General features: G+C 49.8%; 2 protein-coding genes across 2 annotated transcripts in view; both read left to right on the top strand.

Annotated features, from left to right (window-relative positions):
• The window catches only part of LOC144806973 (uncharacterized), a 1,014,574-nt gene that overhangs the window by 687,373 nt on the left and 302,738 nt on the right, over nt 1-24,463 (top strand).
• LOC144804770 (uncharacterized) overlaps nt 16,859-24,463 on the top strand; it is a 40,820-nt gene continuing 33,215 nt past the window's right edge. The window contains exon 1 of the mRNA XM_078671929.1: nt 16,859-16,899. Coding sequence (XP_078528055.1) covers nt 16,859-16,899 — 41 coding nt within the window. The remainder of the gene's footprint in view (nt 16,900-24,463) is intronic.

Genomic DNA, 24,463 nt, shown 5'->3' with positions numbered 1-24,463 from the left:
TGAGTCCGGTGTAACGCTCGCAGCCCTGCTGCCTCGCACAAACCCCACTGCAATGTCCAGGGGTGTGAAGAGATCCGAAGCGGGACCCGCGGAGCGGGTACCGCGAGGCGTGGGTTTGAAGAAGGGAGTCTTCAGCACACAGCTACGCCGTCCAGGTTAGCAGGTTCGCAGAACAGTATCCCCATTTTACTTAAAAAATGTTAATAGGACAGGAATTAAAAGTATGTTGACTAATACTAGCAAATGTATTCTGCGGCCTTTTATGCTCAGTTGTCCACATTAGGTTTAGACTTTTGGAAAGACAACATTAAGACAAAAACTGTCTAGGGCACAAAAGACTGGCAGGTGCAGGGATTAGAAGCCTTATTTAGAGCCTGCATCATCCCTGAACAAATAATGTTTTAGAATGACACTGTGCACATCCTGTCTTGGCCTAGCCAAGATAAAAGATTTAAACAAACCGTCCATACTTACACCTACACCTGATAGTAAAAACACTTCAGAGGGGATGGTCGACGTAAAAACAATTTTACTAAAAAAACAGAACTGATCCTGATTGGAAAAATGGTTAATCTAGCCCACAGACACACACAACTGTCAAGATAGATTCCTGAACAAGACACAAGGGTAAACATTCACTAGGCCAGATCCAAGAAAGGTCCAGAGACAACATCCAGGGATAGTAACAACAGACAGTGTAGGAAAACTGTGCCTTGATGGGCTACAACAATCCACACAAACAGAGGTAAAATAACACTTATCTTTACTTAAAGATGGAGTTGATCTGAGGAACTTCTTACAAGGGCCTCTTAAACCGCGTCATAAACGTTTTATATACGCTGGTATATATGCCATTTATAATGAGGCTTGGAAAGCGACACAAGCAGACTGCAGAACGAATACGAGAAATTGATCTTATTAATTTAGAGAAATCTCTCTCTGTAGTTGACAATGGGTTAAGTACTTTCTCATCCAGAATGTATTCCTTGGACAACATAGTATCCTCTGCGATAGACATAATGGACAAGACTTACTCATGCTACAGCACGGACAGACACAATTACGTTCTATAATGCTATTAGGTTACAAAATCTTTGTTCTGGCTATGTGCCATGGCGTCTAATCAACACCACATCATTGTTTTCTGAATTTAACCTTACAGATAAACAAATCACTTTGGAACAAAGAGGAGCAGACTATACGGTGCTGAGCATTGAAAAACTGGAAAGATTACCATTAACTGTTTCTGAAAAACCAGCGACAGAATGGATAATACATGCGACAATCACTCTGCCGATGATGATTTTCCATTTTCAGTATTGTTTGAAACATATACCAGAAGGAGTATATGAAAGGTTGGGTAAAGAATACATCAAGTCAACCTATCATTTACCATAGTCAAGTCAAGTCAAGTCAGAGAATTTATATAGCGCACTACATACCCAGAGGGTCTCAAGGCGCTTAGAAAGGGGAGGAGGATTACTTGTCAAATATCCACGTTTTAAGTTGCTTTCTGAATGCTAGGTGGTTCTGGGTAAGGCGAAGGTAAGCGGGGAGTGAGTTCCATGTTTTAGCAGCCAGGTATGAGAAGGATCTGCCTCCCATGGTGGTCTTGTTGATGCGAGGTACCGTGGCGAGGGCTTGGCTGGAAGAACGTAGTTGGCGGGAGGGGGTGTAGAAGGACAGTCGTGAGTTGAGGCATTCTGGTCCGATGTCGTAGAGTGATTTGTGTGCATGGGTTAGCAGTCGGAAAGTGATCCTCTTATTGACGGGTAGCCAATGGAGGTCTTTAAGGTGACCAGAGATGTGTTTGTTGCGTGGGATGTCTAATATGATCCTGGCTGAGGCGTTTTGGATTCGTTGGAGTTTCTTCTGGAGTTTAGCGGTGGTGCCTGCGTAGAGGGTGTTTCCGTAGTCCAGTCGGCTCGTGACCAGAGCATGGGTGACTGTTTTCCTTGTTTCGGTGGGGATCCAGCGAAATGTTTTTCTGAGCATGCGAAGAATGTTGAAGCAGGATGAGGATACGGCGCTGACTTGTCTGTTCATTGAGAGTGAAGAATCCAGGATGACGCCTAGGTTCCGTGCGTGGTCTGTCGGGATGGGTGCTTTTCCGAGGGCTTCCGGCCACCAGGAGTCGTCCCATGCAGAGGGGGATGTACCTAAGATGAGGACTTCTGTTTTGTCTGAGTTCAGTTTCAGACGGCTTTGTTTCATCCATTCGGCAACTTCTTTCATTCCTTCGTGTAGGTTAGTTTTGGCGGTGCTGGGGTCATTGGTGAGAGAAAGGATTAGTTGAGTGTCATCCGCGTAAGAGATGATGTTGACCATGCGACCATACACGCACAAATGTTGGAGTGGGGGAAAAGAAGTATTTCTTAGTGGTTCAAACTGCAAAAGCGCACTAAGCAGTACACTTTTATGTCAGGGTATTCATTTTCATGGAGCCTGTGATGGTTCTTCGACCAACTTATCCTGCCACCTGCAAGGTTCTCCAGCTGCAGTGATAGATCCAATTTTTAGGCAACTTTCGAATGGAAGCTACATTATGTTGAATGATCACAGCTGCTGTGGCATGTTGCCAGGAATAGCCTATCTCGTAACTGTGTCAGCCAATGTCACTTGTTGAATGCAAGTATTGTTTCCTAAAGCAAAGACAGACGGGGAGTCGCCTTTATGGCCTTCACTGAACATCTCTTCTATACGAATTGATACATTAAGCAAAATGAAAGCCATTCTTTTACAAAAAACTGTGCCACTGACCTCGTTCAAAGAGACGTATGATCTGCAAGTTGCAAGGACTTCTGCAGAGATACAGGCCCTTTTATCGACAAACTGCCCTATACATTTCGTAGAAATGTTAGGTTGTATCTTAAACATGTCTGATACGAGTGGTATTGTACATGTATTTAAGACAGTTTTTACGGGACTGTTAGCACCTTTTGAAGCAGTCCTCGGCATATTTCCAAACTTCGTGCACTCGGGGTGTGGCGGACTGCCTCTCATTTTGGGACTCGTAGCAGGGATACTACTTTTGCTCCTTCTGCTCCGATATGGCAAGCCAACTCACCAATGACGCCCAGATCACCGTGGAGAACACTCTTCTGGCGATGAGGTGTCGTGAGCGCATAATCCAAATTTTAGGCTAGGCTTGTTTAAGAGATCTGAATACCACATGGTTTCCATCATTCAGAACAATCTGGCAAGATTGCATCTTACCTGATCTACGATGCCTACTATGTGGAGAATAATGCGTGCTAGACATCTGTCTGACACTCCCATCAGTCATGCCAACGGAAGCTGATACTTTGCTTGGACCAGTAACGGCTCATGCACTGTGTTGTCCCCAGCGGCTACCAATCTTGATGACGGCATTCATTGAGGTCTCACAGATGCAAACTGCTGACGGTGAGATACGTGGATCTACAGGCACACAGGTACCATCGACAACGAACATTGCTAATGCGACTGACGCTGACGGTGATGCTTCTCATCGATGTACGATTGATCTGCTTAATGAGGTAGTCCAACTTTCACGTACAGTAGTAGACAAATTCTTTTCGAGCTTAGGAGATTTGATGTTTTCTCCAAACAATGACACTGACTTTTGAAAGTATTCGACCTTCATTTTTCAAAACAAACTTCTAACTTCGGAACTCTATTTTTTTCTATGATCAGACTTTTTTCCAAATTTGTATATCCTTTCTGGCACAAAGTAATCTGCTTAAAGTAGAACTATTCATAGAGAACAAGAATTCTTTGAATACTTCGAAGAGACAATATTTGACCTTGTCCACAACTGAAATAATTTATATATTCTGCCATGGAATGGTCTCGACTTTTTCTTCTGTATTAAGAGCCATTTCATAAATGTAATTTCATGATTCATTCGGATAGCATTTCCAATGTCGTACTATATGCTTTGAATGAAACCATTGCTTTTAAAATGCGTACAGCACAAATGCTTATTTTTTTGTGTACAACCATTTTGAATGCATTTTATGTATTTTAGGTGGGATTTTTACACATCATGATTTAGATATGTTTTAAAAATACTTAAAAATTAGTTATGTCGAACATAATAAAGTGGAGTGGGTGCTGTCTGGCGTTTTAGGATCCAAGTACAATTTTCCCGATTCATGCCCTTATATAGGTACATTTCACATTGCCCTAATATAGGCATAGAAATCATACCCATATTTAGACGTAGCTCAAGCAGTCCGAATACATGCATGGCTACTTCCACCAGTTCCGAAAAGCCGCAACAATTTCTTGGTAAATCGGCTTAGAGAAGTCAAGGACCTCCCCTTGCTTGAATATTGATTTGTCCAAGAGCTCATAGAGTTTTCAAAGAACTACCATTCCCTTGGGGTTCTTTTATGACGTTATTATGCCCGACTTTACGTCAAACTAGGCACCTTCAAGGTATAAATATGCCTTCACTTGCTCTAGCAAACACACAGTGGTTTGGAGCAGTTCGACTATCTACTTGCACGACGCAGCTCGCTACAGCAAGTGCCGAACGAAGCCGACCCTCCAGCTGACGCACTGATCGAGAAGCTGTCTTTTCTCGCTGAGAAATTCAGCTCCAGTGTTTCCAAGCTCCCCTTGTGGGGTGTTGGGAAATCGAGTCAGAGACAGAGATACCAGACCTCCTTCATTCTAAAACCAAGGTACGGAGCTGATTAGACCCTAAGAGAAATCTTGGACAGATTCTTGGCAAAGAACACTAAACCTATACTACACCACACTTACTTATGCCCTCGTACTAGACTTAGATTAGGTACACCGGGGTAGGCGTATTTTAGAGGCACAAGTTGAGTACTTTTAGTCATTGTTATTTATGTATGTTATTTTATATGGCTTAGAAACCATACAATGCTCATACAGTATTATTTCATATTACTGTTTACACTGTACGCATTATACTTTGCAACCTGTATTACGATTGTAGCAGTTCATTTCTTCTGTGTGAGAAAGAAGACTCAATAAATCCTTTTATTGAAAACGCCCATCTTTCTATTTCTCTACACCTCTGGTGAAACGAAGCATGCATGATTGACTGAGTGAAATACCTATCTATTGTTTCCACGACTCTAGAGATACATTTCTTACTCCTGGGAAACAAAGTTGTCATGTTTATGCGGTTGTCAGAAACGAATCCCTTCTTGTGAATTCGAGAAAGTTTCTAGTGACCTCTGAGCTAGCTGGCACTCACTATTAAGTTTAAGATATTCGATAGAGACCTAGTCGACCTCAGTCCTACGTCAAATCTATAGGATATATTATTCTAATGCGCAGAGCCTATTGGGAATATAGGAACTACACTACACTACGAGTGCTCCGAGCCTTCGTATTATTGGAAGAGTGTTAGAAATGAAGATTCCAGCTCGTGAGCACAGGGAAAGGTCATAGCCAAGACGATCAGGTCTCACCCGTACAGTCAGCATGTTTCTTTAGAGTGGTGCTGGAAAACGATGACTGGGCATTGCTCCAAGGGAATCTCACACTTTGCGGCTGATAAAGCTTCTGCCTGTGGAAGAGATCTGTTACCAGAGGCAGAGGTTCGGTGCGCTAGAAAAGGGGCATGAAAAGAACTAAAATCATTCCTTCATGTCCATTGATTCTAGACCTCTGTCCTTTTTTATTTTTTATTTTACAGAGTTTTATATAGCGCGAACTTGACCAGAATCATGTATCCGACTGCCTTACATAGCACCAGTTGCTTTACATGAGGACATATTCATTTTTGTTAGGCGCGGGGAGATTAAGTGATTTGCCCAGAAGCACAGGATGTTCAGCATCATTGCCGAGACTTGAACCTGGTTCCCAAGGTCCGAGGTCAAACGACCTAGCCGTTAGGCCAACCCCTCTCTCCTACTAGGAATAAACCATTTATGCCAGAAAATGTGCAGAAGCCAAATAGCGATAAGTATACCAAAAAACAAAGCTGCATTTTAGAACCAGATTGGTAGAATATTTCGAGGCAATGTTACTGAATTTCGGGGTCATCATCTGAACTGTGCTGAAGATATTGGGCTTCAGGAGGAGGGTGATGGTTTCACTGTCTCTTTGCCTGAACTATTGATTCTGTATGCCATTTATCAGCGCACATTCTGGGGATTTACCTGGATTCCGCACGGTTTTTATGTCCTCTAGCAAGTCAGTCCTGTCTCCTTGGATTAATTAACTTCTCCTCGGGATGATCATTCTTCAAAATCTGTCCCTGCATGGTCTGCTTAAGGGGAACTGTTTGACTAATTCCCCACCTCCAACTTTGCCTAAATTTATGACTGCCGCTGTTCCATTTTTCTTTTCTGCTTTGTCTTTTCACTGTATTATGCACACTAAATTCACTTGGGCATTTCACTTCCACATTATGCACTACTGTGCACCTTTCTGTTGCTGAATAATAATTATAAAATATACCATGAGAATGATTTGAATATGGAGCTTTGGTCTGTCCCTTTGGTATGTCTGTTGTGCTTTGTTATATTTCCCGCTACTTGAAATCTGTCCCTTTGGTATGTCCTTTGTGCTTTGTTATATTTACCACTACTTGAAATCTATGCATTTTAACAGGAACATTTGACACAGTTGGTTTATTCCTAAATAGCGACCCCCCCAAAAAAAAGTGTGTGTCTTCTTGTATCAATAGGACCCAGGTGGGTTGCCCCGGTTTTGTCTCTGTGGACACATTTGCACAAAAAGCTTCATGGATGGATCTATTTTTTTCTCCTTCTGGGATAAAGACCAAGAAAGGGCTGATGGCTCATTCAGTGTCTTTAATGGGGCCCTATTGTATCTTCAGAGAGACCTCATAAAGCTTTCACGGACATGAAAAGAGCCCAGACCAAGCATGGGGGGGGGAAAGGGGGCAGGGAGCCAGTGCACGCATGGAGAAGTGTGGCTCAGGGGTTAGAGGCGGCAGACCCGGAAGCTGAGATCGGCCTTGGACCAGGGTTCAATTCCCCGCCTCAGCGGGTCTTGGGCTAAAAAATTCCACGGACTCGACAATTCTCGCTCTGGTGCCTACTCGACTCACGGGTTCACACTCTGCGACTCTGGGCAATAGCTTGCTTAATCTCCACAATGGCCCCTCGCGGTGGGATGCCTCGCTTTCACCTTGTGAATACCATGCTGGGGTTATCTCACAGGGGAATACCAGGACGGGTTCCCTAAGCAAGCGCTTAGATACCGGGTCGGCGATTTGCGCTATATAAATACATGTACATTTGCATTTTACATTTACACGCAACACAAGAGGGGGTTGTATGAGTGCAGCAAGGGAGCGAAGGGGGCTGTATGACTGAAACCAGGGAGCAAAGGGGGCTGTATGACTGAAACCAGGTAGCGAAGGGGGCTGTATGACTGAAACCAGGGAGCGAAGGGGGCTGTGTGACTGAAACCAGGGAGCGAAGGGGGCTGTGTGACTGAAACCAGGGAGCGAAGGGGGCCGTGTGACTGAAACCAGGGAGCGAAGGGGACTGTGTGAATAAACCCAGGGAGCGAAGGGAGCTGTGTGACTGAAACCAGGGAGCGAAGGGGGCTGTGTGACTAAACCCAGGGAGCGAAGGGGGCTGTGTGACTGAAACCAGGGAGCGAAGGGGGCTGTGTGACTGAAACCAGGGAGCGAAGGAGGCTGTGCGACTGAAACCAGGGAGCGAAGGGGGCTGTGTGACTGAAACCAGGGAGTGAAGGGGGCTGTGCGACTGAAACCAGGGAGCGAAGGGGTCTGTATGACTGAAACCAGGGAGCGAAGGGGGCTGTGTGACTGAAACCAGGGCGCGAAGGGGGCTGTGTGACTGAAACCAGGGAGCGAAGGGGGCTGTGGAGCGAAGGGGGCTGTGTGACTGAAACCAGGGAGCGAAGGGGGCTGTGTGACTAAACCCAAGGAGCGAAGGGGGCTGTGTGACTGAAACCAGGGAGCGAAGGGGGCTGTGTGACTAAACCCAGGGAGCGAAGGGGGCTGTGTGACTGAAACGAGGGAGCGAAGGGGGCTGTGTGACTGAAACCAGGGAGCGAAGGGGGCTGTGTGACTGAAACCAGGGAGCGAAGGGAGCTGAGTGACTAAACCCAGGGAGCGAAGGGGGCTGTGTGACTGAAACCAGGGAGCGAAGGGGGCTGTGTGACTAAACCCAGGGAGCGAAGGGGGCTGTGTGACTGAAACCAGGGAGCAAAGGGGGCTGTGCGACTGAAACCAGGGAGCGAAGGGGGCTGTGTGACTGAAACCAGGGAGTGAAGGGGGCTGTGCGACTGAAACCAGGGAGCGAAGTGGTCTGTATGACTGAAACCAGGGAGCGAAGGGGGCTGTGTGACTGAAACCAGGGAGCGAAGGGGGCTGTGTGACTGAAACCAGGGAGCGAAGGGGGCTGTGGAGCGAAGGGGACTGTGTGACTGAAACGAGGGAGCAAAGGGGGCTGTGTGACTGAAACCAGGGAGCGAAGGGGGCTCTGTGACTGAAACCAGGGAGCAAAGGGGGCTGTGTGACTGAAACCAGGGAGTGAAGGGGGCTGTGTGACTGAAACCAGGGAGCGAAGGGGGCTGTGTGACTGAAACCAGGGAGCGAAGGGGGCTGTGTGACTGAAACCAGGGAGCGAAGGGGGCTGTGTGACTGAAACCAGGGAGCGAAGGGGGCTGTGTGACTGAAACCAGTGAGCAAAGGGGGCTGTGTGACTGAAACCAGGGAGCGAAGGGGGCTGTGTGACTGAAACCAGGGAGCGAAGGGGGCTCTGTGACTGAAGCCAGGGAGCAAAGGGGGCTGTGTGACTGAAACAAGGAAATGAAGGGGGCTGTGTGACTGAAACCAGGGAGCGAAGGGGGCTGTATGACTGAAACCAGGGAGTGAAGGGGGCTATGTGACTGAAACCAGGGAGCGAAGGGGGTTGTGTGACTGAAACCAGGGAGCGAAGGGGGCTCTGTGACTGAAACCAGGGAGCAAAGGGGGCTGTGTGACTGAAACCAGGGAGGGAAGGGGGCTGTGTGACTGAAACCAGGGAGCGAAGGGGGCTGTGTGACTGAAACCAGGGAGCGAAGGGGGCTGTGTGACTGAAACCAGGGAGCGAAGGGGGCTGTGTGACTGAAACCAGGGAGCGAAGGGGGCTGTGTGACTGAAACCAGGGAGCAAAGGGGGCTGTGTGACTGAAACCAGGGAGTGAAGGGGGCTGTGTGACTGAAACCAGGGAGCGAAGGGGGTTGTGTGACTGAAACCAGGGAGCGAAGGGGGCTGTGTGACTGAAACCAGGGAGTGAAGGGGGCTGTGTGACTGAAACCAGGGAGCGAAGGGGGCTGTGTGACTGAAACCAGGGAGTGAAGGGGGCTGTGTGACTGAAATCAGGGAGCGAAGGGGGCTGTGTGACTGAAACCAGGGAGCGACGGGGGCTATGTGACTGAAACCAGGGAGCGAAGGGGGTTGTGTGACTGAAACCAGGGAGCGAAGGGGGCTCTGTGACTGAAACCAGGGAGCAAAGGGGGCTGTGTGACTGAAACCAGGGAGTGAAGGGGGCTGTGTGACTGAAACCAGGGAGCGAAGGGGGCTGTGTGACTGAAACCAGGGAGCGAAGGGTGCTGTGTGACTGAAACCAGGGAACGAAGGGGGCTCTGTGACTGAAACCAGGGAACGAAGGGGGCTGTGTGACTAAACCCAGGGAGCGAAGGGGGCTGTGTGACTGAAACCAGGGAGTGAAGGGGGCTGTGTGACTGAAACCAGGGAGCGAAGGGGGTTGTGTGACTGAAACCAGGGAGCGAAGGGGGCTGTGTGACTGAAACCAGGGAGCGAAGGGGGCTGTGTGACTGAAACCAGGGAGCGAAGGGGGCTCTGTGACTGAAACCAGGGAACGAAGGGGGCTGTGTGACTAAACCCAGGGAGCGAAGGGGGCTGTGTGACTGAAACCAGGGAGTGAAGGGGGCTGTGTGACTGAAACCAGGGAGCGAAGGGGGCTGTATGACTGAAACCAGGGAGCGAAGGGGGCTGTGTGACTGAAACCAGGGAGCGAAGGGGGCAGTCCCAGGGAGCGAAGGGGGCTGTGCGACTGAAACCAGGGAGCGAAGGGGGCTGTGTGACTGAAACCAGGGAGCGAAGGGGGCTGTGTGACTGAAAGCAGGGAGTGGTGAAAGTGGTGTCCCGGCAGGGGTGCATGCATGGGCACTAGAACATCTCAGAGAGAAATACGACCCTCTCCCATGAGGTTAGGATTGGAGCTACGCTTCCGTAGAGTTGGAGAAACTTTAAACATGTCTATTTCAAAGTGGAATACTCTGCTAAAACAGGTTCAATTGATTTAAGGCTGAAAAAGGATGATTACGGGTCAAATAAAGTGCTGGAATAATGCCGCACAATTTTCATTTTTGTGCCGCTAAATTTCAATTTTAATGCCGCAAAATTTGCAAATCTAGGCCTCAATATCCTGGGGGGGGTCTGACTAGAACTAATGGACATCATATGCTTAAGCCTGTATAATTATCTAACCTAGTTCGTAGCGCTAGATTGCCCCGCCTGCTTAGCATTATTTATAATATATGCTGAGGTTAATTAGATCGTAGCGCTCGACTGCCAAGGTGCGCTTGTCCGACATTGGAACTTGTGCTGTGCTGCCTGCAGTTTTATTTGTGCCTGATTGTACCTGCGCCTCCGCCATTTGCATCGCGCTATTTTGGATTGTGCCCCAGTCTTGTTTAGATATTGGCTGCTTGCTGCCATTTTGTTGTTGTTGTTCTGCCTCCCTGCCCTGATCTCCATTCTCCACCCCGCTCCCGCCTCCCAGCTGACCCTCCCTCCCACTGATACTGATCTCCCCGCTCTGCCGTGGTAGCGCTGTGACCGTCCTGCTCCCAGCAGAAGCGGTCGCTCCACACGCGGCTCCCAGCCTCCTCACCTGGTATCATAGACTGCTGAGTGCCTATCTCGCCTACTGCTTAAGCCTGTATAATTATCTAACCTAGTTCGTAGCGCTAGATTGCCCCGCCTGCTTAGTATTATTTATAATATCTGCTGAGGTTAATTAGATCGTAGCGCTCGACTGCCAAGGTGCGCTTGTCCGACATTAGAACTTGTGCTGTGCTGCCTGCATCACGCTATTTTGGATTGTGCCCCAGTCTTGTTTAGATATTGGCTGCTTGCTGCCATTTTGTTGTTGTTGTTCTGCCTCCCTGCCCTGATCTCCACCCCGCTCACGCCTCCCAGCTGACCCTCCCTCGCCCCTCCCCTTCCACTACCCACATATGACAGATGCTTTTGAGCGCAGCGTTCACGCGCAGCGGTCGCGCCCTATGCGTGCCGAAGGTACGCCAAAGGTAAGCCCGTCTACGCCCGCCCATGCCTGGCACGCGCCCAGCGCCAGACTCCCTGTTCCCCGCTTCATTCCTTCCGCCCGCATATCCTACGACGCCGCAACCCTCTTTGCCCTGAACCCCGGTCGAACGCCACAATGCTGCGAGGCTACCCCAGGACACACCCATGGACCCTTGGACCCTTCACCTCCCACTCCTGCAAGTTCGCCTGCATCAGGACCCACACCAAATCCACTAACTCCAAACACAGCTCCAACTCTAACCACCTGAAGTGCATCCTGCTCAACACCCGATCGGTCCACAGACACGCCACTGAACTCTGGGACCTACTCGACACTACCGCGCTGGACGTCGCCTTCCTTACGGAAACATGGTTGAACGCCTCATCAGCGCCCGACATCGCCATAGCCATCCCGGACGGCTACAAGATCACCCGTAAGGACTGCACCAACCAAACAGGAGGAGGCATCGCCATCGTCCATAAGAACACCATCCGCATCATGACCAGCTCTGACGATAACCTCACTACCGCCGAACACCTTCACTTCCAGATCCACACCAACCCCAGGACCACACTCAGAGGTACCCTCATCTACAGACCACCAGGAACCCGCACACAATTCAGCGAAGACATCACGGACTTCATCAGCCCACACGCCCTTACCTCCGAGAACTACATCCTATTAGGAGACCTCAACTTCCACCTAGAAAAGAAAAACGACAGCAACACCTCTACCCTTCTGGACAACCTGGCCAATCTCGGACTAAAACAACTTGTTGACACCCCCACCCACTTGGCCGGACACACGCTCGACCCCATCTTCACCTCCAGCAAACACATCTCCTTCGATCACACCACAGCTCTCCATTGGACGGACCACAGCTGTGCTCACTTCAGCTACAAACAGACCACGACCCAAAACCCTCCACAACCTATTCCTCGAAGAAATTGGAACAAAATTACCACCGACCAACTCTTCACTTAACCAAAACCCTCCCGCCATATCATCGGACCCAAACCAAGCGGCCACCAAATTCACACAATGGATCACTCACAGCGCTGATGAATTAGCACCCTTGAAAAACCATCAAATCAAACAAGGTAGCAAAAAGGCCCCCTGGTTCAAAGATGACCTTAAGAAATCCAAGAAGTTATGTCGTACTCTCGAGAAAACCTGGAGAAAAAAACCAACCACTGACAACCTTGCCACCTTCAAGGACGCCACACGCAAACACCACCAATTGATCCGATCCACCAAACAATCAGCATTCAAGGATCGTCTCGACAACAACGCCCACAACAGCAAAGAACTATTTAACATTGTCAAAGAATTTACCAACCCCTCCGCCGGCTCCAACGACATCACTCCCTCCCAAGACCTCTACGACTCTTTATCCTCTTTCTTCCACAACAAAATCGCCGACATACATAACAGCTTTGAAAACCAGCCCGAAGAACAGTCCACCTCACCCACCTCCGAACCTAAACAACACCCTAACAACCTCTACGCCTGGAACCCAAACACGCCGAACTAAGCGCCCTTTTGAAGAAACCCACAGCTGACCCCACGGAACTCAAAAACTACCGCCCCATCTCGCTCCTCCCATTCCCTGCCAAAGTCATCGAAAAAGCCGTCAACAGCCAGCTCGCCACCTTCCTCGAATCCAACAAATCCCTCGACCCTTCACAAGCCGGCTTCCGAGCCAAACATAGCACCGAAACCGCCCTCATCGCAGCAACTGACAACATCCGAACACTACTGGACAACGGAGAAACAGCTGCCCTCATACTACTCGACCTCTCCGCCGCCTTCGACACAGTCTGCCATAGCACCCTCATACAACGCCTCAGCAACGTTGGAATTCAAGGAAAAGCTTTGGACTGGATCATCTCGTTCCTCGCCGGAAGAACCCAGAGAGTCCGCCTCCCCCCATTCAAATCACAAGCCACCGAAGTCATCTGCGGCGTACCACAAGGTTCATCTCTCAGTCCCACCCTCTTCAACGTTTACATGAGTCCCCTCGCATCCATCGCGTGACAACACAACCTCAGCATCATCTCCTACGCAGACGACACCCAACTGATCCTCTCCCTCACCAAAGACCCAAACACTGTCAAATCCAATCTACACGAAGGAATGATAGAAGTAGCCGAGTGGATGAAGAACAGCCGTTTAAAACTAAACTCGGACAAAACGGAAGTCCTCATCTTAGGATCATCCCCCTCTGCCTGGGACGACTCCTGGTGGCCACCAGCCCTGGGTACAGCACCCATACCCACTGATCACGCACGTAACCTAGGCTTCATCCTAGACTCCTCCCTCTCAATGACCAGACAAGTCAACACTGTCTCATCTTCATGCTTCAACATCCTACGCATACTCAAAAAAATCTTCCGCTGGATCCCCACCGAAACAAGAAAGACAGTCACCCACGCACTGGTCACGAGCCGACTTGACTACGGAAATACCCTTTATGCCGGAACCACAGCTAAACTACAGAAAAAACTCCAACGCATCCAAAACGCCTCAGCCAGACTCATACTGGACATACCCCGTCAAACTCACATCTCCGGTCACCTGAAAGATCTCCATTGGCTCCCCGTCAACAAGAGAATAACGTTCCGTCTCCTCACCCACGCACACAAGGCCCTCTACGACCTAGGACCCAAATGCCTCAACACACGACTGTCCTTCTACACACCCACCCTCCAACTACGATCAACCAATCAAGCCCTCGCCGCAATTCTGCGCATCCATAGATCCACCATGGGAGGAAGATCCTTTTCCTACCTAGCGGCCAAGACCTGGAACTCCCTCCCCACTCACCTCCGCCTCACACAGAACCACCTCTCCTTCAGAAAGCAGCTTAAAACATGGCTATTCGATAAATAATGCACCCACCCTCCCTCAAGCGCCTTGAGACCCTCTGGGCTAGCATAATGGGCTCTTCCCTATGGATTTTAAACTCCAGTGGTTGAATTTTAAAGTTCTGCATGACCTGAAGCAACTTACCTAGGCCCAGGGCAAGAGCTGGTTTTGGCTGCAGCAGGGTACCTCCTGGCAGGGACCCGGAAGTGGAAGAGTTGTCCTTGAATTCCCATCCTGCAGGATCTGACGAGACCTGCGGATGCCTGGGCACTTCCTGTTCCTTCCCCAGGGGTGATGCAAAGAGCTGGAAGACAGAGTCACCCAGAAGGAGAGCACTGTCATATTTACCAGACTGCAAGAGGATGGATCTTGGACAGTTGGAGGCGACGATCAGTGTTATCCAGATACGTAAGTCTTCCTGGTAATGGGAGCCAAAGCAGCATTAGAAACCATTGTTCGAGTGCAGACTATGGATGCTGAGGCTGGCTCCTCCCATTATTACTGCCTTCCTGTCACAGCGCCTGCGCTTGTGGATGAGGTCGGTAATAGGTGAACTATCTTTACACACTGGACTAGCAGAGCCTTTACTGCCTTTACAGAAGTGGCTCCCGCAGAACTGGTCCTTCTTCCCAGCTCATTGAAACATCGCCCATCCCTATCAGGAGGTGCAGGGATACGAGTGACGTGGTTCTGTTTATCTTATATGGGCTGCTGATGCAATGACGCACTGTGGTCGCTGGTGACAGCATGGAGCAAAATCCAGGGCCCTTTTTTTCCAGCTAGCAACCACCGCCTGGACTTTAGCTTTAGTTCTTGCCGCACACGATTCAAGAAGAGCACTATTGGAGAAGCTTTCTTTCAAGTTGCAGGTTTCAAGGGAGATTCTTAAGCTGAATTCACAGAGTCAGGTCAAGGAGTTTCTTGGGAAGAGTGGACTGAGGAGTTGCATGTAATTTTGATATGGAACGGGATATATGAAACTCTATACAATCTCTTGACGACCGCATGTCGATTGTCCATTAGAGTTTAGACAGCTTCTTGCTGATTGTATTACCCTGAAATCGGCCCTAGGATGCTTGTTTCCGGTCCAGGGAGGACCTGGATTTGCAGTTCGGGCTGGACTGTTCCCATGAGGCACATGGTCAAGACTGATTTGCATATGGCTGGGTCCAAACTTGGGTGGTAAAGTGAGCAAATCAACAATGGATTTAACCCAGATCTCTTGACTGGGGGGTGAATGTTTCATTCATTCAGCATTCCGTCCATGATTTGTTCCTGCAGCACTTTTCACCCTAAGTGGGATGGGTATGCCCAGACGTGGGTCTCTTGCTCGCTGTGCCACTGGACTCAAGCTAGCCGGGCTGATAAGGAGTGTTACTCCGAAACTGATCCCAGGATGATTGTTTTAAGTCCAGGGAGGGACCTGGATTGTTTAGTTCAGTTTAGTTTAATAGTTTATAGAGCGCTCACATCACCCTGGGGCATAGCGGCGCTGTCCAGAAAAACATTGTAGCTTGCAGTTTTCCGTAGTTCCAGCGGGAGTTGATTCCAGTACTTTGGTGTCAAGAACGAAAAGGCTCTGCCTCCCGTCCGGACCAGCCGTATACGAGGAATCTGAAGCAGATCGTGAGCCCTTGATCTAAGGTTTCTACTTGGAATGTATTTGCGTAATTTATTCCATGAATACAAAGGGCCAGTTTCGTTAACTGCCTTGTACGTTAGGCAGCAGATCTTAAAAATGATCTTTTTTTTACTGTCAACCAATGCAACTCCTTCAAAAGCGGAGCTGAAGATGAGCCTGCCGGTTGGTTAAGGATCATTCTTGCTCCAGTATTCTGCGCCACCTGAAGTTTGGCCAGAAGTGTCTCTCCGACTTCCGCCAGTAGAGCATTACCGTAATCCAAACGACTGGTGACCATTGCTTGTACTAGAGTTCTCCGATAGGGGACGGGAATGTAGGGTAATATTTTTCTGACAAGTCGGAGGGCATAGTAGCACAAGCTTGTCGTTGTGGAGACTTGGTCTTTCATGTTCAGGGCTCGATCAAGCTTTAACCCCAAACTTTTTACTGATCCTTTGGGCGATGGCGCGGATCCTAGCTCCTGTGGCCACCAATCCTCTGACCAGACATCTGTTGCTTTTCCCAGCAACATCAGCTCAGTTTTATCCGGGTTTAACTGGAAACAGTTTGCTGTCATCCAGTCTGCGATGGTAAGCATACCTACGGCAAAAGAAGCTTTATCAAGAGCGGGGTTTGATCCAATGTTAAAGATAAGCTGTGTATCGTCTGCATAAGAGACGATTGCAAAGCCCAGTTGCTCCACAATCCTGGCCAATGGGGCCATATTCATGTTAAAAAGGGTAGGGCTCAGACAGGAGCCCAGCGGACGCCTCTGCCCAGATAACTTCTTTTGGATGTGTAAGGACCCACTGTTTGGAATCTCCCTGACAGGAAGTCATTTATCCATTAAGTGCCACCCCATTTATACCTGGGGCAACGAATCTCTCCGCCAGCCTAGAGTGCGCGATGTATCGAAGGCCACGGAGATATCGAGTAGGATTAGGATTGCTGAACCCCCTGCATCGACAGTTAGTCTAAGCGAGTCTGTCACTGCCAGAATTGCGATCTCAGTACTAAACCCTGGCCGGAATCCTGATAGCGAAGGATCCAGGAGCTGGTTTTCTTCAAGGTAAGTACTGAGATGTCGATTAATAATCCCTTCCAGGATTTTACTCAAGAGTGGTAAGAGGGAAATCCAAGTATAGAGGGGTCCGCCGCAGGCTTTTTCAAAATAGGGCGCACAAAAGCCTCCTTCCATATTGGTGGAATAGAACCAGTAAGTATTGACCAATTAAAGATGTCTGTGATCGATTGAGCACAACTGGTTGCTAGGAGTGTCATTATCCTTGGAGGACAGGGATCCACAGGTGACCCAGACGTGGCCGTAGCCAAGCCTTTCATGACCTCCTCTGTCGTAATTACTGTAAAACTGCTCAAAGAGCTTGCCACAGTTCCATCCAGCTTCTTTAACATATTAGGTACTCCTACGTTGTGTAGGGCTGATGGTGGAAAGTTCTCATACATTTTTGAGATTTTATTATGAAAGAAGTGTGCTAGTGAGTCACATAATTCCTGTGACACCACCGGGGTTCGACTGCACACTTTAGGGGATACAAACTCCTGTACTATCCCTAACAATGCTTTGGAAGAGTTACTGGCGCTTTCAATCTGAGTAGTTATAAACTGACGCCTAGCCCCTTTTAAGTTCAGGTGGTATTTGGCTAGAGCCTGACTATGAGGTACTTTGTTTTCATTTGTCTTATTTAAGCGCCACCTTCTTTCCAGGCCTCTGCAGCTAGCTCTTTCTTTTTTTAATTCCATCGTATACCAAGGGGCAGATGCCCGCCTAGTCATACCACTCTGTTTCTGTGTAGGAATATTCGCATCCAGTGCTGTTTCCAAGGCGGAATTAAACACCTCCAATTTAGCGCCCACCTCTTCGATGTGTGTGATGGGACCCGGGGAGAGGACCTCAGCAAAGGATTCTACTGTGAGCTTATGCCATTTTCTACCCTGCTTAAAGCTTGATAAGACAGAGCGGTTGACGGAATATGGATCTAGTTGCTGCAAACTAATCTCAATCAAAAAATGATCCGTCCGAGGGAAGGGTTCCGGTACCTTACACTTAAGCTGGTCAATATTAGAAAAGACCAGATCCAGTTGGTGACCGGCTATGTGTGCAGCGCCTTCCACTCTTTGAGTTAGTCCCATCAGTTCCTCCAGCCTCTACAACCTCTGATCATGAAAACTCTAACCCTGCTGTCTATGACCTTACTGCGCGTGACACTGCCTTGTCTGTCCATGCACCCCGCCTCTTGCTGTGATGTCCCTGTCCCACACTTCTTACCCCAGCCAAACCTTGTGTTTCCCCTGCTCCTCCTGATCTCTGTGCTATAGTTGTTGGATGCTTACTCCTAAACTTTCTTCACCTCTCCTGTGCATTTTTGCTTTGCTGGAGAGACTCTGCTCAATCACTGTTGGCTCAGATGTCAGTGAACCGTATGCTCTGAATCTACCACATTGCAGGGATTGAGTGTCAGTGCAGGGAGTGAGTGACAGTGCAGGGAGTGAGTGACAGTGCAGGGAGTGAGAAACAGTGCAGGGAGTGAGTGTCAGTGCAGGGAGTGAGAGTCAGTGCAGGGGGGAGTGACTGTCAGTGCAGGGAGGGAGTGGGTGTCAGTGCAGGGAGTGAGTCTCAGTGCAGGAAGAGAGTGACAATGCAGGGAGTGAGTGACAGTGCAGGGAGTGAGTGACTGTGCAAGGACTGAGTGTCAGTGCAGGGAGGGAGTGAGTGTCAGTGCAGGGAGTGAGTGTCAGTGAAGGGAGTGAGTGTCAGTGTAGGGGGTGAGTGGCAGTGCAGGGAGTGAGTGACAGTGTAGGAGTGAGTGTCAGTGCAGGGAGTGAGTGTCAGTGCAGAGAGTGAGTGTCAGTGCAGGGAGTGAGTGTCAGTGCAGGGAGTGAGTGACAGTGCAGGGAGTGAGAAACAGTGCAGGGAGTGAGTAACAGTGCAGGGAGTGAAGACAGTGCCGGGAGTGAGTGACAGTGCAGGGAGTGAGAAACAGTGCAGGGAGTGAGTAACAGTGCAGGGAGTGAAGACAGTGCCGGGAATGAGAGTCAGTGCAGGGGGGGAGTGACTGTCAGTGCACGGAGGGAGTGGGTGTCAGTGCAGGGAGTGAGTCTCAGTGCAGGAAGAGAGTGACAATGCAGGGAGTGAGTGACAGTGCAGGGAGTGAGTGACTGTGCAAGGACTGAGTGTCAGTGCAGGGAGGGAGTGAGTGTCAGTGCAGGGAGTGAGTGTCAGTGAAGGGAGTGAGTGTCAGTGCAGGGGGTGAGTGTCAGTGCAGGGGGTGAGTGTCAGTGCAGGGAGTGAGTGACAGTGTAGGGAGTGAGTGTCAGTGCAGGGAGAGAGTGAGTGACAGTGCAGGGAGTGAGTGAGTGTCAGTGCAGGGAGTGAGTGAGTGTCAGTGCAGGGAGTGAGTGTCAGTGCAGGGAGTGAGTGTCAGTGCAGGGAGTGAGTGTCAGTGCAGTGAGTTAGTGACAGTGCAGGGAGTGAGTGACAGTGTAGGGAGTGAGTGTCAGTGCAGGGAGGGAGTGAGTGACAGTGCAGGGAGTGAGTGAGTGTCAGTGCAGGGAGTGAGTGTCAGTGCAGGGAGTGAGTGTCAGTGCAGGTGGGACTGAGTGTCAGTGCAGGGAATGAGTGTCAGTGCAGGGTGGGAGTGAGTGTCAGTGCAGGGAGTGAGTGACAGTGCAGGGAGTGAGTGACAGTGCAGGGAGTAAGTGACAGTGCAGGGAGTGAGTGACAGTGCCGGGAATGAGAGTCAGTGCAGGGGGGAGTGAGTGTCAGAGCAGGGACTGAGTGTCAGTGCAGGGAAGGAGTGAGTGTTAGTACAGGAAGGGAGGGAGTGTCAGTGCAAGGAAGAAGTGAGTGTCGGTGCAGGGAGTGAGTGTCAGAACAGGGAGTGAGTGTCAGTGAAGGAAGGGAGGGAGTGTCAGTGCAGGGAGGGAGTGAGTGTCAGTGCAGGGAGTGAGTGTCAGTGCAGGGAAGGAGTGAGTGTCAGTGCATGGAGTGAGTGTCAGTGCAGGGAGTGAGTGACAGTGCAGGGAGTGAGTGACAGTGCAGGGAGTGAGTGACAGTGCAGAGAGTGAGTGACAGTGCAGGGAATGAGAGTCAGTGCAGGGGGGAGTGAGTGTCAGTGCAGGGAGTGAGTGTCAGTGCAGGGAGGGATTGAGTGTCAGTGCAGGGAGAGAGTGTCAGTGCAGGGAGGGAGTGAGTGTCAGTGCAGGGAGTGAGTCTCAGTGCAGGAAGGGAGTGACAGTGCAGGGAGTGAGTGACAGTCAGGGAATGAGTGTCAGTGCAGGAAGTGAGTGTGAGTGCAGGAAGGGAGTGACAGTGCAGGGAGTGTCAGTGCAGGGAGTGAGTGTCAGTGCAGGGTGGGAGTGAGTGTCAGTGCAGGGAGTGAGTGACAGTGCAGGGAGTGAGTGTCAGTGCAGGGTGGGAGTGAGTGTCAGTGCAGGGAGTGAGCGAGTGTCAGTGCAGGGAGTGAGTGAGTGTCAGTGCAGGGAGTGAGTGAGTGTCAGTGCAGGGAGTGAGTGTCAGTGCAGGGAGTGAGTGTCAGTGCAGGGAGTGAGTGTCAGTGCAGGGAGTTAGTGAGAGTGCAGGGAGTGAGTGACAGTGTAGGGGGTGAGTGTCAGTGCAGGGAGGGAGTGAGTGACAGTGCAGGGAGTGAGTGTCAGTGCAGGGAGTGAGTGTCAGTGCAGGGAGTGAGTGTCAGTGCAGGGAGGGAGTGAGTGTCAGTGCAGGAAATGAGTGTCAGTGCAGGGAGTGAGTGTCAGTGCAGGGAGTGAGTGACAGTGCAGGGAGTGAGTGACAGTGCAGGGAGTGAGTGACAGTGCAGGGAGTGAGTGTCATTGCAGGGAGTGAGTGTCAGTGCAGGGAGTGAGTGTCAGTGCAGGGAGTGAGTGTCAGTGCAGGGAGTGAGTGACAGTGCAGGGAGTGAGTGACAGTGCAGGGAGTGAGTGTCAGTGCAGGGAGTGAGTGTCAGTGCAGGGTGGGAGTGAGTGTCAGTGCAGGGAGGGAGTGAGTGTCAGTGCAGGAAATGAGTGTCAGTGCAGGGAGTGAGTGTCAGTGCAGGGAGTGAGTGACAGTGCAGGGAGCGAGTGACAGTGCAGGGAGTGAGTGACAGTGCAGGGAGTGAGTGTCAGTGCAGGGAGTGAGTGTCAGTGCAGGGTGGGAGTGAGTGTCAGTGCAGGGTGGGAATGAGTGTCAGTGCAGGGAGTGAGTGACAGTGCCGGGAATGAGAGTCAGTGCAGGGGGGAGTGAGTGTCAGAGCAGGGAGTGAGTGTCAGTGCAGGGAGGGAGTGAGTGTCAGTGCAGGGAGTGAGTGTCAGTACAGGGAGTGAGAGTCAGTGAAGGAAGGGAGGGAGTGTCAGTGCAGGGAGGGAGTGAGTGTCAGTGCAGGGAGTGAGTGTCAGTGCAGGGAAGGAGTGAGTGTCAGTGCAGGGAGTGAGTGACAGTGCAGGGAGTGAGTGACAGTACAGGGAATGAGTCAGTGCAGGGGGAGTGAGTGTCAGTGCAGGGAGTGAGTGTCAGTGAAGGGAGGGAGTGAGTGTCAGTGAAGGGAGGGAGTGAGTGTCAGTGCAGGGAGAGAGTGTCAGTGCAGGGAGGGAGTGAGTGTCAGTGCAGGGAGTGAGTCTCAGTGCAGGAAGGGAGTGACTGTGCAGGGAGTGAGGGCCGGGGAAGGTAATGAGTGTCAGTGCAGGGAGTGAGTGACAGTGCAGGGAGTGAGTGACAGTGCAGGGAGTGAGTGTGAATGCAGGAAGGGAGTGACAGTGCAGGGAGTGTCAGTGCAGGGAGTGAGTGTCAGTGCAGGGTGGGAGTGAGTGTCAGTGCAGGGAGTGAGTGTGAGTGTCAGGGAGTGAGTGAGTCGCAGTGCAGTAGGCAGGGCCCTGCTTTCCTCTGGGATTCTTCTCTCTCCATTGGGTTCTGGGCCCTCCTCCTCCTCCTCTGTTTTGTATGAATCATAGATGTGTTAAACAGACATGCCAACCCTCCCGATTCAGGCGTGAGACTACCGATTTGAAGGCTAGTCCCCCGCCTCCCGATTCTATTACAGGACCGGAGGCTTCGGATTATGCTTCTCTTTCTTATATTTGCTACTCACAGCAGCCAATGAAAAACGTTTTGTATGCAAATAAAACTACATTTCCCATGATGCTTGTACATACATCACATCCTGTATAGCCCAGTAAGAGCTGCTGTACCCTGTGTCTCCTCCTCTTTCTTTGCTGCTCACGCAGACAGTTAAGTGCTCTGAACATTATGTGATGATCGTAATTGATTGTTGAATTATCTTGGTGATGTGTCGATTATGTTTGCGCTTATATCGCGCTATGTTACATACTTGTGTTCGGTATGTGTATTGGCTATTAGGGGCCATTACGTTTTTTCCTTGTAAAATGCCATGTTTTTTGATTAGCGCGCGCTGGCACCATTGCTTTCAGGCTATTGTCGGCCTCAGAAGCTCCCGCTGGGAGCGGTGTGATTTTGTGGGGGGGCTCATACTGAAGCATTGTATGTGGTTTCTGGGAACCCCCCCCCCCCGGCACGTTTTCACTTTCCCGATTGCCCACTGATGATTGACAGGGTTCCCGCTGGGAGCGCCGTAATTAAGTTGTGCTCCCGCCCGGAGCAGAGTTTCAGGATTTCAACAACGGCCCGTTCGGGCTTCGCTTCACTCCCTGCGGCCTCTGAGCGCCGCGCTGCTGTCATGGCCCAGTTAGATCTTTAGGGGGCGCACGCCGCCATGTATTTTTCTAAACGGCGTTTTTTTCGGCTGTGTAAATTCACCGCGGGTGGCCTAATAAGGCTTAATTGTGCCCCGCTGTCCTCACACCCGCGCTGTAGCTGGTAACCTTCCCCCATTGACAGAGTCTACAGACCCACTCGGACTTACGTGCCTAAGTCCATGTGGCCTAGGGGCAAGGATTTTGTCTATTATCCAAGAGGTTCAGGGTTCGATTCCAGGTTCTTCAGGTTGTGTTTTTTCACAATGACGAAATTATATTAAATTACACTTAAGATTGGTATTAATCGGATGAGTGTTTACAGTTGTTGTACTGTAATGGTTTGTGTGCACGTGCTAGCGCTATTGGTTTCATCCACCAGAGTCCACAATGCGATCTCCTGCTAGAGTGGAAATGTCACGCAGAGGATATCTGCAACATGCCTGTTGGACCTGCAATTGATTGTCATGACAAGACCTGGCTTGGCCGCACACTGAATCAAACGCTCCTTCAAGAGCTGCGATACTGCGCTGTAACGCGCTACAAAATGAGTTACGGTGGTTTGTGTATAGATTTTGGCTCAAAGATTAGATGTTTCAATGATTATAATTGCTGAATTAACACTATTCCTGTCGCTTCCTTAGGGTTGTTCTGATCATTGCGCGGTCTCGCGCTTTCTCCGCCAAAGGCTTTCCCTAGTAGCCGAGAGCGGTTATGGAGTCATAACGCTCCGGTGTGCGTAACCCACTTGAGCTTCATTTTTGGCGATTTGGCCTACGCACGTCGCACGCGTCCCCTGTTTGTTTCGAGGTCACATTGCCTCGTGCTTTATATGAGCAGATGTCCTGGTAGCCTCCAGGCGATAACAATAGGCTGGCCCTCGGAGTGCGCACACGCTCCTTGTATTTTATGATGACTCCGACGCCCACTGGGCTGAAATAATGACTACAGCTTTGCTGAGGAGCCGATACATTATTCATTTCTCTGTTTTAGTGTGCACAGGGTTGGCTCCCCCTCTACTCCTCCATTGCGCGGTGCTTTGCACTACTATATATTGACTACAGATATCCCTTGAAGGTGATTGGTGGGATGTATATTGGAGGATGACAACTAATTGATCGGAGCGCATGAGTCTCCTGAATTAATTATGTTGACACTCAGGTTCTCCAAGTTCTTGTGTGGTCAACAGGGCCCCAGGTATGACATTCCCTGACTCAGGGTTACAGGGCTTGATTGATGCCCGTCATTGTTCTTCTACCACAAATCCTTGAACATGATTTTGTTTTATTCTATTTTGTTTTATTCTATTTTTATTTTTTATTTTATTTTATTTTGTATTTCCCTTTCGGCGTGCGACGGGATCTAGACTAGCAAGGGATTATTCAGACTAGACAGGCTGCAAATCAATATCCTAGTCGTAGTCAGCCACGCTCGGCAATAGGCGTCGGTAGGACGCCTCTCGCGCCAGCTCCTCCCAGAGTCGCAAATCCTTCAAGGTTGGGCATCCTGACATCTGTTCCAGGTAGGCCTTTTGTGACAGATCCCTCTGGGACAGATTTGTTGCATCTATAATGGGTAGACCTTTTTGCTGGCATATATTCCCATCATATTCTGCAGTTTCTTCCATGTAGCGTTCAGGAGAGCGTCTAGTGGTCTCCTCCTTCCCTTCATTGGCGGTTGTTTTGGTGACGGTTCTGATAGTTGATGCTGGGTATGTTATCCCAAGCTCTCAGCACTCTAGGTCTCTCCGATTAACAAGTTATTTGACTTTTCGAGTTAGCGGTGTATATATACGTAGGGATAGGTCTATCTTAACACAGTCACAGGCCTTAGCCTTCACACTTCCAGACATCGGATTATGATGTTCTGGACAAGTCAGGTTATAACCTTCATGCAATTGTGACTCTTAGATTAGGTTTCCAGGTTTATCTCAATCCTTTGCAACTCAGTTGTTGTACGACCC

The sequence above is a fragment of the Lissotriton helveticus genome, chromosome 1_2 (genome assembly GCF_964261635.1).
Source record: "Lissotriton helveticus chromosome 1_2, aLisHel1.1, whole genome shotgun sequence".
Taxonomy (NCBI): domain Eukaryota; kingdom Metazoa; phylum Chordata; class Amphibia; order Caudata; family Salamandridae; genus Lissotriton; species Lissotriton helveticus.
The sequence above is the reverse complement of the archived record's forward strand: the minus strand, read 5'-3'. Positions and strand labels throughout refer to the sequence as shown.